The sequence below is a fragment of the Amphibalanus amphitrite genome, unplaced genomic scaffold, assembly GCF_019059575.1.
Source record: "Amphibalanus amphitrite isolate SeventyFive unplaced genomic scaffold, NRLGWU_Aamphi_draft 000021F_arrow, whole genome shotgun sequence".
Lineage (NCBI taxonomy): Eukaryota > Metazoa > Arthropoda > Thecostraca > Balanomorpha > Balanidae > Amphibalanus > Amphibalanus amphitrite.
In genome coordinates, this window is record NW_024881517.1 from 1,827,369 (window position 1) to 1,839,386 (window position 12,018).

The window sequence follows — 12,018 nt, forward strand, 5'->3', positions numbered from 1 at the left end:
AAAATGGGTACGCTTGACCATAGTTCCGCCTACTGACTTGTATAATGTAGGTATAACGCACGTCGCACATCAAATGGTTTGTGCCTTAATTGAATTTATTTTGGAAGAAAAAAGTGAGGTAGATACCTACAGGGTGCAAAACTTATTGTTTTCCGCACCGGTTTGGTTCATGTTATCTATGCACCTATATTCATGTTATCTATGCACCTATAGGGCGCATAGATAACATGAATCTATGATTCATGTTATCTATGGTTTTAGCAATCCCAACGTGGAACAGTTAATTTAAGAGCACCCATATCATGGTCCCAGCTCACGCAAGCACTTACAAATGCGCGCGAAAGCCATAGCCATTCATTGTTCTTCCGGCATCTTTGCGGCCCTGCGCAGTTCCATGCAATCTGGAACAGCCAGCCACTGGAGTCCAGTCGGTGGGCTACTTGGCCACGCCACAGACACCCCCACCCACCTTCCGCCAATTTCCGAGTCCGGTAACTTCCGAAAATAGACGGCAGCCGCGTCACGCGTGCCGGCAGTGCCAGAGACGTCCATTTCAGAAGTTCCTCAGAAGATAAGTGTTAATTAACAGCTGTGCAGTGTGTGTGTCTGGATACTTTTGCCATTTATCTTAGGGCGCGTTGTTGGAAGACATCAGTAACGCGTTGGCGTCGCGTCTAAAGTAGAATATCTACTGATACAGGCAATCCTGATGGGGTTTATCGGTTCACTTCTCAGTAGCTATTGGAAACCTCATTCAACACTAGTGGGGATAAAAGCTGGAGTGATGTATTGGCGTATTGTATGGGCATGAACAAGTATTATCAATGAATCATCAGAGCTATTCCGTGGAATAGGTGAATACTCTGCTAATAAAGATCCGAGAATTGGGCGAAAATGTCTACAGTTACACTACAAAGACCTAATAATAGCCTTCTACCATGCGAGTTTGCTGATTGATTCGCTTGGTAAGATGACCTTGTCGTTTACCTATATTTTCTTGGAATTAATGTGTATGCAAATACACATGCACATAATACAGCATACTAGCTAGGAAACTCAACAGGCAACAAAAATATAATATCAGCCAGGAAAGTATGATGAGGGGCTGTTGGTGGCGACGCAACACCGCGAACAGCTAATTTTCATTATCTAACAATGCCACACGGACAAATACAAAGTCCCATTCACTTGGATAGAGCCACACAGGGGATGTTTTGCTGCATGTTCCACTTCCGGTTTCAACCAAGCTTCATTGTTTAGAAACAGAACTAACACGGTAGTCATCCTGTTTTGAGCAAAATGTCGCTTTACATGTGGTGAAAACTGAAAATATCCAGTCACATTGGATTGTGAGAGCAGCAAGTTTGCAATATTTACCAACTTCAAATAAACATTTGACTCTGAAAACGTCAAATAACAAACCTTATAAGGTTGCAACTAGAGATGTCAATCGGATACAAACTTTTTGGTATACCGATACCAAACCGATACCAACTTGGTATTTGGTATTTCAATCGTAATGTGTTTGGTATTTTGTTGGTATCATAAACCCTCACTAATGTATAAGAGGCTAATAAATCGGTAAAAAGTTGGTATTTCCCTCAGTTTCCCAAGTTGGTTTGGTTTCGGTATTTTCCCTTGGTTTTGGTTGGCATTTGGTTTGGTATCGGTATTCCGATTTTCCGTAATTGACATCACTACATAGTTGCAACCCTCTTCCGGCAAATAGATTATTCCTACAAGTGATGCATATTTTTCCTGCACGACCAAAATTGTGAACATAAAGGTATTTTATGCTGATTTCATGATTCATTGCTATTTTAATTAACATTTCTTTAAAATGTTAAATGATGTAAAAGATAAAATAAACAAGCGCGCACCACAAACACTTTTTCGGATCGCACCATCGAATACGGAAAGGGCGGCAGCGACGGAGCTTTCCACAGACCCTTGAGCTCATCATTTTTCTCATTAATTTTACATTGGTCATTTTCATGACTGTCTATCGTCCTTATTTTGTATATTGTCCGCTCAAAAGCAGTAAACGTGACTTTTCACATGATCCTCCTTGGAGTGCTGATGTGTCTCACTGTATTCTGATATATTCAGCTCGCTGTCGGTCGGTGTCACGGGGACTCAGCTGTGGCCATTTCCTCCCCATTCAGCTGTGTCCCGTTCTATTAGACGCCAATGTGCGGCTCTGCTGATAGGATAGCCTATAAACGGGCCGCCGGGCGGCGCGCTCTCCGTCTGACCGGCTGCGCTCCCCTCCACCCAGGCATGACGGTGCCGTTCCTGGAGCAATTGGTGGCCAACGTCTCAGTGCTGACCATCATGGCCATATCGATGGAGCGGTACTACGCCATCTGCAAGCCGCTGCGCGCCGGCTACACGTGGACCAAGATGCGCGCCCTGGTGGTCATCGTGGTCGTCTGGCTGACGGCCATCATCACCTCCAGGTGAGTCACCTGACGGCCATAATCACCTCCAGGTGAGTCGGCTGACAGCCATCATCACCTCCAGGTGATCCAGCTGACCTCCAGGTGATCCAACTGACCTCCAGGTGATCCAACTGACCTCCAGCTGAGTCAGCTGACCTCCAGGTGAGTCGGCTGACGGCCATAATCACCTCCAGGTGAATCGACTGACCTCCAGGTGAGTCAGCTGACCTCCAGATGAGTCGGCTGACGGTCATAATCATTAATCACCTCCAGGTGAGTCGACTGACCTCCAGGTGAGTCGACTGACCTCCAGGTGAGTCGACTGACCTCCAGGTGAGTCAGCTGACGGTCATCCTAACCTCCAGGTGAGCCCGAGCGGAGCGGCCAAGGGAGGGGTCAGTCGGGACTCGGGATATTCGGCGGCGCTGGGATGAGAGGAAGGAGCTAGAAGTCTGATGAGAGGAGGATTGGTAGGGATAGATTATTTTGAAACGTACCTGTTGATCTTGCAATAATAAAAGAATAAAACATAACTTTTAAGAAAAGGAGGAATAATTTCCTAGCCTTTAAAATGGCTATGCAGAGCAATTTATTGTGACAGATGGGTCAATTCGTCAATCAAAAGAGCACATTTTTGCTCCGTTAACGACCTGACTAGTTAGGCTATATGACCCGCCGATTGACCTCTTCCTCAATAGTCTCAAGCGGATTGAGGAGCGCAAGTAAATCAAAGTCTAACGGAATCCTGAACCCGGCTGAACATTGTTGCAGTGCAAAATCGGAACCTGTTAAACTCTAGATAAATGGTCTTATTGAAAATATGTAAATACATGAGTCATCACTTTTCTAGTCCGAAACAAGAGATCAGCAATAAAATTAGCAAGTCTCTCGGGTAGATAATAGCTGTGATTTTTTATAAACTACAGTGTTCGGGTTCAGGTAAAATGAACTGAAGCCCATAGGTAGCGCTTGATGCAAGGTGCTCGATGCAATCGAGGTTTCTTTATGTCGGCTAAGACGGGTAAGCATAATATGTATGTTTTATGGAGTAAGGGAACACAACGCATCCAATGGAAAGCGTGTTTACTGGAGAGACAAACTTTATTTAATATTTTTTCCCGATGCCGTATGATACGGAGGCGCTTGATCATGGAAATGAAAAGCGTGATGCCACGCAATCGTGTGTTCTTTTAACAGAACATGCCCTCTGACCTGACATCAAATGAGCCCGAAGCACCTTCGCACCCGGTGGCTATGAAGAATGCCCACTGCCGTAAAGGAGGCTCCTGACGGGCAATGCAGCCCGTAGGTGGAGATTTATCGTTTACGGCGAACCTCAGGGTGGGGCGCGGCTCTTTATTGCGGCCATATTTAGACGTAAGTGTCCCCGTCCGACGTGACTGGCACGGGAAGACGCTCGTGCTGGTCACATTCCGCGACGGAAGCGATCACTCGGAGGCGGCGCGATCTGTCCGTGCAGGGTGCGCCAGCCGCCCTGCCGACGCCGCGACGACAGCTATAAATCAAAGCGCATTGTCTGAGGCAGCGCGGCGGCGCGTTGCATCAGGCACAGCGGCCAACTTACCGCCGGTTTGTCTGTGTGCTTTGCAGCCCGATCCTGTGGATCGTGCAGTACTACATGACCGACTACACGACCGGCTCCCAGAAGGTGCCCGTCTGCGTCACGGCAGCCAACACCACCCTGAAGCAGATGTACTACATCGCCAAGGACGTGGTGTTCTTCTTCATGCCGATGCTGGTGCTGCTGGCGCTGTACTCGGTCATCACGCTGCACCTGATCCGGGAGCCGCGCACCGAGCGCTCCAACTTCCGCATCTCGCGCAGCCACGACCCGCGCAGCGGCGCCGAGACCAGCAACTACCGCGCCCGCAAACAGGTGGTTGTCATGCTGATCGCCGTCATCGTCTGCTTCTTCTGCTGCATGCTGCCCGCCTGCGTGTTCCGCCTGTTCGTCATCATCGCCGACGACGCGACTGTCATCTCGCTGGGGCCGGAGCTGTACCACAACATCCGTTTCTTCATCCGCATCATGGTGTACATCAACTGCTCCATGAACCCCATCCTCTACAACGTCATGTCGTCCAAGTTCCGCGAGGCGTTCCTCAAGGTGCTGGGCATGCCGCCGGCGGCCCGGCACCTGAGCCGCCAGAGCACCTTCAACACGGCCTCGTCCACCAACAGCTCGCGGCTCAACAGCGTGCTGCGGGTGGAGGCGCAGCACTCGCCGGCTGCCACCTGTCGGTACGGCCGCCAGAGCAGCTGCGCCTCGGTGCTCAGCCGGAACGGCGGCAGCCGGGCGCACGAGCTGGCGCGCGGCGGCTCCTGGCAGCTGGAGCGGCTCCACAGTCTGGACCGCACCTCCAGCGTCATCAAGGAGGTGAACGGCAACACCGGCAACGGTGCCGTGGACTGCGTCTGAGACGGCCGCACCGGCACTGCTCAGGATGCGGATCGGTGTTGTGATTAATGTGTGTGCTAAGGTTGTGATCTTCAGATTCTGAAGGACTGATAGTTGAGTCAGATCTAAGTCGCCGATTGGGGATCAGAGTGTGAAGGGTGCGATCGGGGGAGATGGTGCACCACAGTGTCGACAGTGGGGATATGTCTCGGTAAGAAGGCGGCGATGCGCGGTAATTGATGACAGGCCGTTCAGGAGACGCCGCCGATGGATCGGATAGGGGCGGTGACTGAGCGTGGCTCCACTGGGACGGCGTCCCTCCTGGAATTCCAAACAGCCCGCCTGGAAGTCCTTGTGAAGGGCGAGATGCGCTATCGGGGCGGCGGACGCTGTAAAAACCGGGCCGGCGCGCCGGCTGACCGCCGGGGTCGGGCGACGCACCGGCTGACGACCCCCGCCCCATATCGGCCGGTCCGGCCCGACCCGCGGCCGCAACGCCTGGGAGCTGCGCAGAGGGCTGGCTAGACTCCGCAGTGACCTGAGCTCACGGCCCCCCGTTAGGTGTTTGGTGTCGGCTGCCAGATCCCGTGGTTTGGTGTCTACTAGCGAGTTGGGCTGGACAAGTGGCTGAAGACAGAGTCTATCTCAACATCGTACTTGTGTTACCCGTAGATGTTATTGTTCTCGCTGGCTCGTTGCTTCGCTCTGAGCGGTGGCTGATGTAATGGTGTTCGTAATGTGACTGAACAAGAGAGTAGTAGTGTAGAAGCCAAAATCCCGTACCCACCATGTGGTGACCTTCCTAAGCAGTAGCGTAGAAATAGATTATATATGCGATGCCGGCTATATAAAAATAGCTAATTTAGTCGCATCCCTTCTTATGAACTAGTGTAGGTACAGTGTACAGTCATTTCAGCTCACATAATATTATCATATTTATGAACTGCGAGAGATCTACCAGGGGAGAAAATATAGTTTCGATTATGACTGTATCATGCCATTCAGCATTTTTAGAGACAACGGTGACACAAAGTTGCTGGTATTAATTGCATCTAAATTAATTGCATCTAAATGGGATTCAGAGCTGTAACTTGAAACTTCCTTCATAACAGAAACTACAACAAAAAATACAAATCAAATGCATGTTAAAAAAATGGTCTTCGTAACACATTTCTATTAGATTTTAAACAAAATTTACAATATCATGTTGCAATGCCAGCATTATCAGAACAAATTATGCTTACCTACATATATGTGCTCTTGATTTCATTCTACTGAACTTGATCATTTATTGTTTTGATCTAACTGAAGTCAATGTCGCAAAGTATTTATTTATCTGCCAATGAAAACAGCCCTTAAATAATTATCTGGGCCGAAATGTGTCCCAATATTTATGGAATCGTTCCAGGCCTGCATCGTTTACACGCACCTAAGGTGACGTGTTCACTTATTCACTGTCATAAATGAAACGGGAACCTTTAATAAACGACCTAGGACGAATGTTTGAAGCAGGTGACATGGGCTGTGTCACATATCAGTCAGAGAGCATTTTCTTAATGTAATGTAATATCCCTTTAATATAAGGCTGACCGTGCATCATTCATAGCTCGAAGGTCATGGCTCACGTCGCAAAACTGTGTGTTGTGCTGCTGTGATGTTTCATATGTGTACCTATGTTAAGATCACGTGCAGAAGTAGGTACGAGGAGAATGGTACCTTTGTGAAGTTTCTTCATTGTTCCTATCTGTGACCGCTGGCGTGTAAGATGCTTGAATATGTCATCTATCGATTTTAAGTCAAAAGTGTCGCTTTTGTCGCTTATACCTACTACATAGTACATACGTTATCCTCAAATGCGTACATACACCATGAAATTAATGCACTGAATTTTGCAGTGCAGAGAAAGGTAGTGAGAGTGGGCCAGTGAGAGTTGAGAGTGTGCAGAGAGGGTGGGCGTGGTTATTGTAAAGTATATGTTGCATGGTTGTTTGATGTGAGCTGTCAAGCTTTGCATTATTTTTTCAGATAGTACTTTCTCTGACCTTGAAAAGTGTATAAACCCTATGTATGTACCTTTACCTACATAAAGTGTCTCACTGTGTTTTATGTGGCACCAGCTCATTCATCTATAGTGTTTATTAATTTTGCAGCGCATTTTTTAGTTTCATACAATACTGAAATAAACATCGCCGTCTTTACTGGCCTTTCTGTTTTGCATCAATCCCAACAACTGCAGTCCTGGTGTCCCCGACTCGTCTCATCCTGTTCAGGCGGCCGGGTAGCGGAACTCCCGGCTCGCGTATGCAGCCGGCGCCATTCAGACATGGCCCCGGTCAGATACCTGCAGTCGCCGCGACACCGACCACCGGTGCAAATGCTCCGGCCCACCCGCGATCGGACGTCGAACACGCACCGTGGACTCGCTACAGACGCGGTCACTGGGCCGCCCTGTCACAGACGATAGCATCGACAAAACGGCCGGCCGCCGGGTGACGACAGGACATGAGCGCTGCACGCTCTGAGATTACACACGATCAGACGTACGAGAGCTTCTTTTACATTGTAAAACGGCGTGATGGACAGCCTCGGTACGATCCAGTGCTGAGGTCGCCTTTTGCAGTCGATAGAATATCAATCCTTCGGAGCTCAATTTTTGCATCCAAGCCAACAGAAATATTAACCGATCTCCGTTATGCCGAATCGAATGATCTTCGCCGCGCTGTACTGCATTTCGTCCACCCTTTCAGCCTTCTCCAGCAGAGCTGTCTCCCAGATCAGGTCAGACGCGCTCTGCCGCCGCCCGACCAGCCCCAGCGCACTGGTGCCGTGCAGCGCTGCGACCGCCACCGCTGATCTTATCCCATCGCCGTCCCCGGGGAGCGGGTCCTGGATAGGTCATCCTCCGGGAGCCACGGCCGACCGAGCACCTTCGATTTCTGCCCGGCATGGAGCGCCGCCCAGCCGCAGATGCTAATATACATAAGCGCTGCTCGGGAGAGTCGATCTATATTAGTGACCCGACGAGCCATGTAACTATGCGGTAGCGAACGAAAACTGTCAGTGATTTGCAAAAAAGAAGAAGAAACAACTGTCAGGATTATGAGTTGCGTGGCGTTACATTCATATTACTGCCGTTTGCCATTACGTTTACGCCTTCTCATTATTGATTTGCATATATTTTAGATGAAAGTGTCTCTTGCATTCTTATTGGAGTTGAAACGTTGTTTGGAAGACACTAGATGCAGTCTGTTTATTTGAAGTCACCCAGCCTGTTTTTTTACCATTTCAAGCTACCAAACTTCAACATTTCATTTGCAATCACTCTGATGTTATTTCACACGTTAGCCTTCCTGCCCGTCCGCCGCCGCGATCTGTCCTCTGCCGGTCTCCCTCCCCTCTCCCTGTGTTCAGGTCGCACTGCTGGGAGTCTGTTGCACAATGCACAGGATGCCCAATGACCCGTGCTACCAATGTACCCTGTAAGCCAGTGTCGGGGCACGGCCGTTCCATGTTATAGACGGTCCGGGTGCTCGAATTTTTCAGCCTTGGCTGCAGTTTGTGAGAGCGTAACGAGTGCATAGAATGACGAAGTTCGGCATCAACACGGTACCAGTCGCCATGACTGTCCTGGATGTCCACTACCGGCAGAGCTATCCTCACCGGCCGATTTTTCGACACAGTGGAACGTTCGAGAGTCCGGCGGCCGACGGAGATAAGGAGAGCCCCGCTCCCGACCGGGGAAATGAGTGGAGACAGCCGGCGACGAGCGGGCACAATTTGACGGCGCGGCGATATTTTCGTCTTCCAATATCTCCGGGACTGCTGAGTGGTCGGCTCGGTGCATAAACTGATGAAAATGCTGCCGCAGCGAGTTTCGCAGAAATGTGGTGGGCCGCCGCCGACGTGAACTGTTTACGATGGCCATAGCGCGTCATAGTCGCCCTCGACAGCTGGGAAATATTGACACGTCCCCGGCCCGGGGTGGAGGGCCTTCCCTGGGACACCGCTTTGTGTTTAACTAGTGCCTATCAGGATAATACGGATCACCCACATTCCCTGTAGTAGGCTTAAAGTCTCGTCAGATAGGCATCAAGCTAATGCGATTATCCTGATGTTTCCTGCATTAAAATGTTGGTAGACGATGATTTATTGGTAAAAGATACGTAAATAGAAATTATAATCAGCCGAACATTCAAGGTATTCACATTCCTATTCCTGAAGATCCAAGAAATAACGTAAAATGACGGTAGTTAGAAGCTAGAAATTGGGTAAGCATATTGCGTATCCGGATAGCATTACCCATCATTTTCATCTCCATCTTGTTTACAACATTTTACTGACAATATCTAAATAGTTACATCCGAATTCCAATGCTCAATCCCTCGGGGATGCGCATCATATTATGATACCGCATCCGTCATATTCACCACAAACAACCCAACTTCTATCCTTTCCGCGTCGATCACAAAAAATGTGAGCTGTTTTACTCTCCGCATGAAGATACGTCTGTCATCTCGTGGCACAGATAAGATCTTACATCTTGTCGTAGATCTTATTCCATCACCTCCACGGCTGCTGGCGCCGCGTGGCGCGCGCCTCTCACACCAAATACGCCGACAACCGAAATACATCGTCTGATCTGCGGCCGTCTGATCTGATCCTGTGACTGACCTCGCACGCACCATCTCCCTCTATTCATATCTGTCGACGGGAGGGCTGGCCACCAGGACTGTCCTACGCACCCCGACAACACGGCACGCACAATGGAGCCTCTTGGGAAAACTCGAGCCGACTGCGGTCCTAAATCGACACGAAACGAGCATTCATAGAGGATAGATCCATAGAGGTCCCGATAACTTTGGAAAGGTAAGTTAGATAACTGTTAACGTGGGACCTTTGCTAGAATGTTCGCTGGTAGAGTTTAAAAGTAGGACTGAAAACAAACACTTAATTTACGCTCAGTGTATTCAACGGCTGCAGGACATGTCAGTCGGCAATGTAGCACAATCAGCTGGCCGGCAAATGACGTAATGACCGCATTCAATGTCTGCAGTGGGCTTAACAAACACCCTAGGCCACATAATGGCCAGGTTTATTGCGCGAGTTTCTGTTACTTAGCTTATAATTTGACGGTTACGGTCCATGCAGGATTCAGATGAAGCCAAGGTAAGCACATTAGAGAGGCCATGATAATTTGAATATTTTTCAATGTGTTGAAGTTCATAATGCTCCGTTTTCACTTTTCTGTCAATATAAATCACGGATATACACCAATTCGGTGTTATGATGTCATTAGTGTCAAATTTGCACATTATACCGTAGGACATATTCAAAAGATGATGCCGAATAACACCAGATTTAAGCTACTGTTTCTAGCGAAGAAGTGATACAGTTCCATCGTCACTCATAGAAACCGGGCGAAACTTATCACGACATAATCCAATCTGCGGAAAATTCTTTGATGAACAATGGACATTTCTTCGATTCATGGGCAATGGATCTTGCTACGGTTTTCCTGCTGAATTGAGTCTGTGTTAGAACTGTCAACTGCGAGCTATCCCTCCCGCCGGCCGGTCCAGAACTGGCGGACGTTTGGCCAGCGCCAGCTTGGCGGACAAGTTTACTGCATCAACTGTGAATGATTGGAGCGAGAACTGGGGCAGAATTCGCAGGGAACGCCGGACGGCTGTACCAGACAGGGATAGATCGGAATCCAAATGGGACTGGAGTCACCTCCAAAACGCCGGAATGGCAGACTGGCGTCATATTCTCTCCATTGCGTCAATCCTTTTCAAAGGTTGACTCACGTGGAATCTATGCGCACCGTGCCCATGTATCGCTAGTGCAAAATGGAAATATATTTTGCCGTTTGCCAATAGGTATAACCAAGTTTCATAATCAGTCAGATGTGTTAAATCAAGTGCAGCTGTCTCAACCACTTAGGAGATGAAAGTATTTTTCCTGGAGAAAGGGTTTCAAAACTGAACTTTTAATTGCATGGTGAAATAGAGCACATGATGCTCATTGGCATCATATCCCGTTAAGAAAATATTAAACGGTACAGATAGAGAACATTTCTAAAAGACTAACAAATTATTTTTGCTCTCCTTAGCAAAAAAGCAGAAATGTGCACCTAGCCGCATCTTACTTTCCGATGACTTACGTAAATACATGCCTCAGACGATCACGTGCTGACTTTGCCAGCTCCCTGAGACACTCGTGGTCACGGCGTGTCTCGGGGGGGGGGGGGGGGCCCTAACAGGATCAGCGCGGCCGGCTCCACACGAGTGCGTCCGAGCGCCGCACTCTCGACCAATTTGCCAATCGGGCCAAATTGGAGGGCGCTGTGCGGCCGTGTCCGCGGATGGATGGCCGCGTCCTTCTGACCGGCTGCGTCCCGACTGAGACCGGTCTGACCCGACCTGACACCACCTGACGCGACCTGACACGACTTGACCCGACCTGACCTGACCCGACCTTTGCTTGCTCAGACCTTAAGTGAGACTCGAATGCTGATGGAACTGCAATTTAAGCCAAGGCCGGAGGTTGCATTTATCGACTTAATTAGGCGGTCCAAAATAGAGATGTCCTGCCGAGACACATGCCTATTTTATTGAATAAGTGAAACATCACCTCTTTCCCTCTCTCTCTCTCTTTCCCTCTCTCTCTCTCTTTCCCTCTCTCTCTCTCTCTCTCTCTCTCTCTCTCTCTCTCTCTCTCTCTCTCTCTCTCTCTCTCTATCTCTCTCCGCGTGTTTCTCCCACGCTCGGAACAGCACCAACGACGGTCTCTCGTGCGCGGGTGGAGCGGGCGGGTCGTGTTTTCTCGGTCCCGGTCCTCCGAGACACGCACGACTGAGCGGACATAACTGGCTGCGCGTGTGGCGCTGCGCCACCTCCTCAGATTGAGTGTCACGACTGAGCGCCCCGGGCGACTGGAGAAGCCGTTTACCGAGCCCACAAATCAACCTGTCACGGACGCGCGCCCAGACGGTCTCAATTCAACAGCGCGCCGCCGCCGCCGGCAGCAGTGGGTCGTGAGCTGAGCCGGTGAGTGAGTGAGTAAGTGAGTGAGTGAGCGAGTGAGTGAGTGAGTGAGTGAGTGAGCGATCACGACCTCCGTATCTCCGGTCTCTCTCAGCTGCTGCTAAGACTACTT

At 49.4% G+C, this 12,018-nt stretch overlaps 1 protein-coding gene across 1 annotated transcript in view; it reads left to right on the forward strand.

The window, feature by feature from the left end:
* LOC122391183 (growth hormone secretagogue receptor type 1-like) overlaps positions 1-7,058 on the forward strand; it is a 61,596-nt gene extending 54,538 nt beyond the window's left edge. Inside the window, exons 2-3 of the mRNA XM_043384863.1 lie at positions 2,279-2,459; positions 4,053-7,058. Coding sequence (XP_043240798.1) covers positions 2,279-2,459; positions 4,053-4,881 — 1,010 coding nt within the window. The 3' untranslated portion in view covers positions 4,882-7,058. The remainder of the gene's footprint in view (positions 1-2,278; positions 2,460-4,052) is intronic.
* The last annotated feature ends 4,960 nt before the right edge of the window (positions 7,059-12,018 follow it).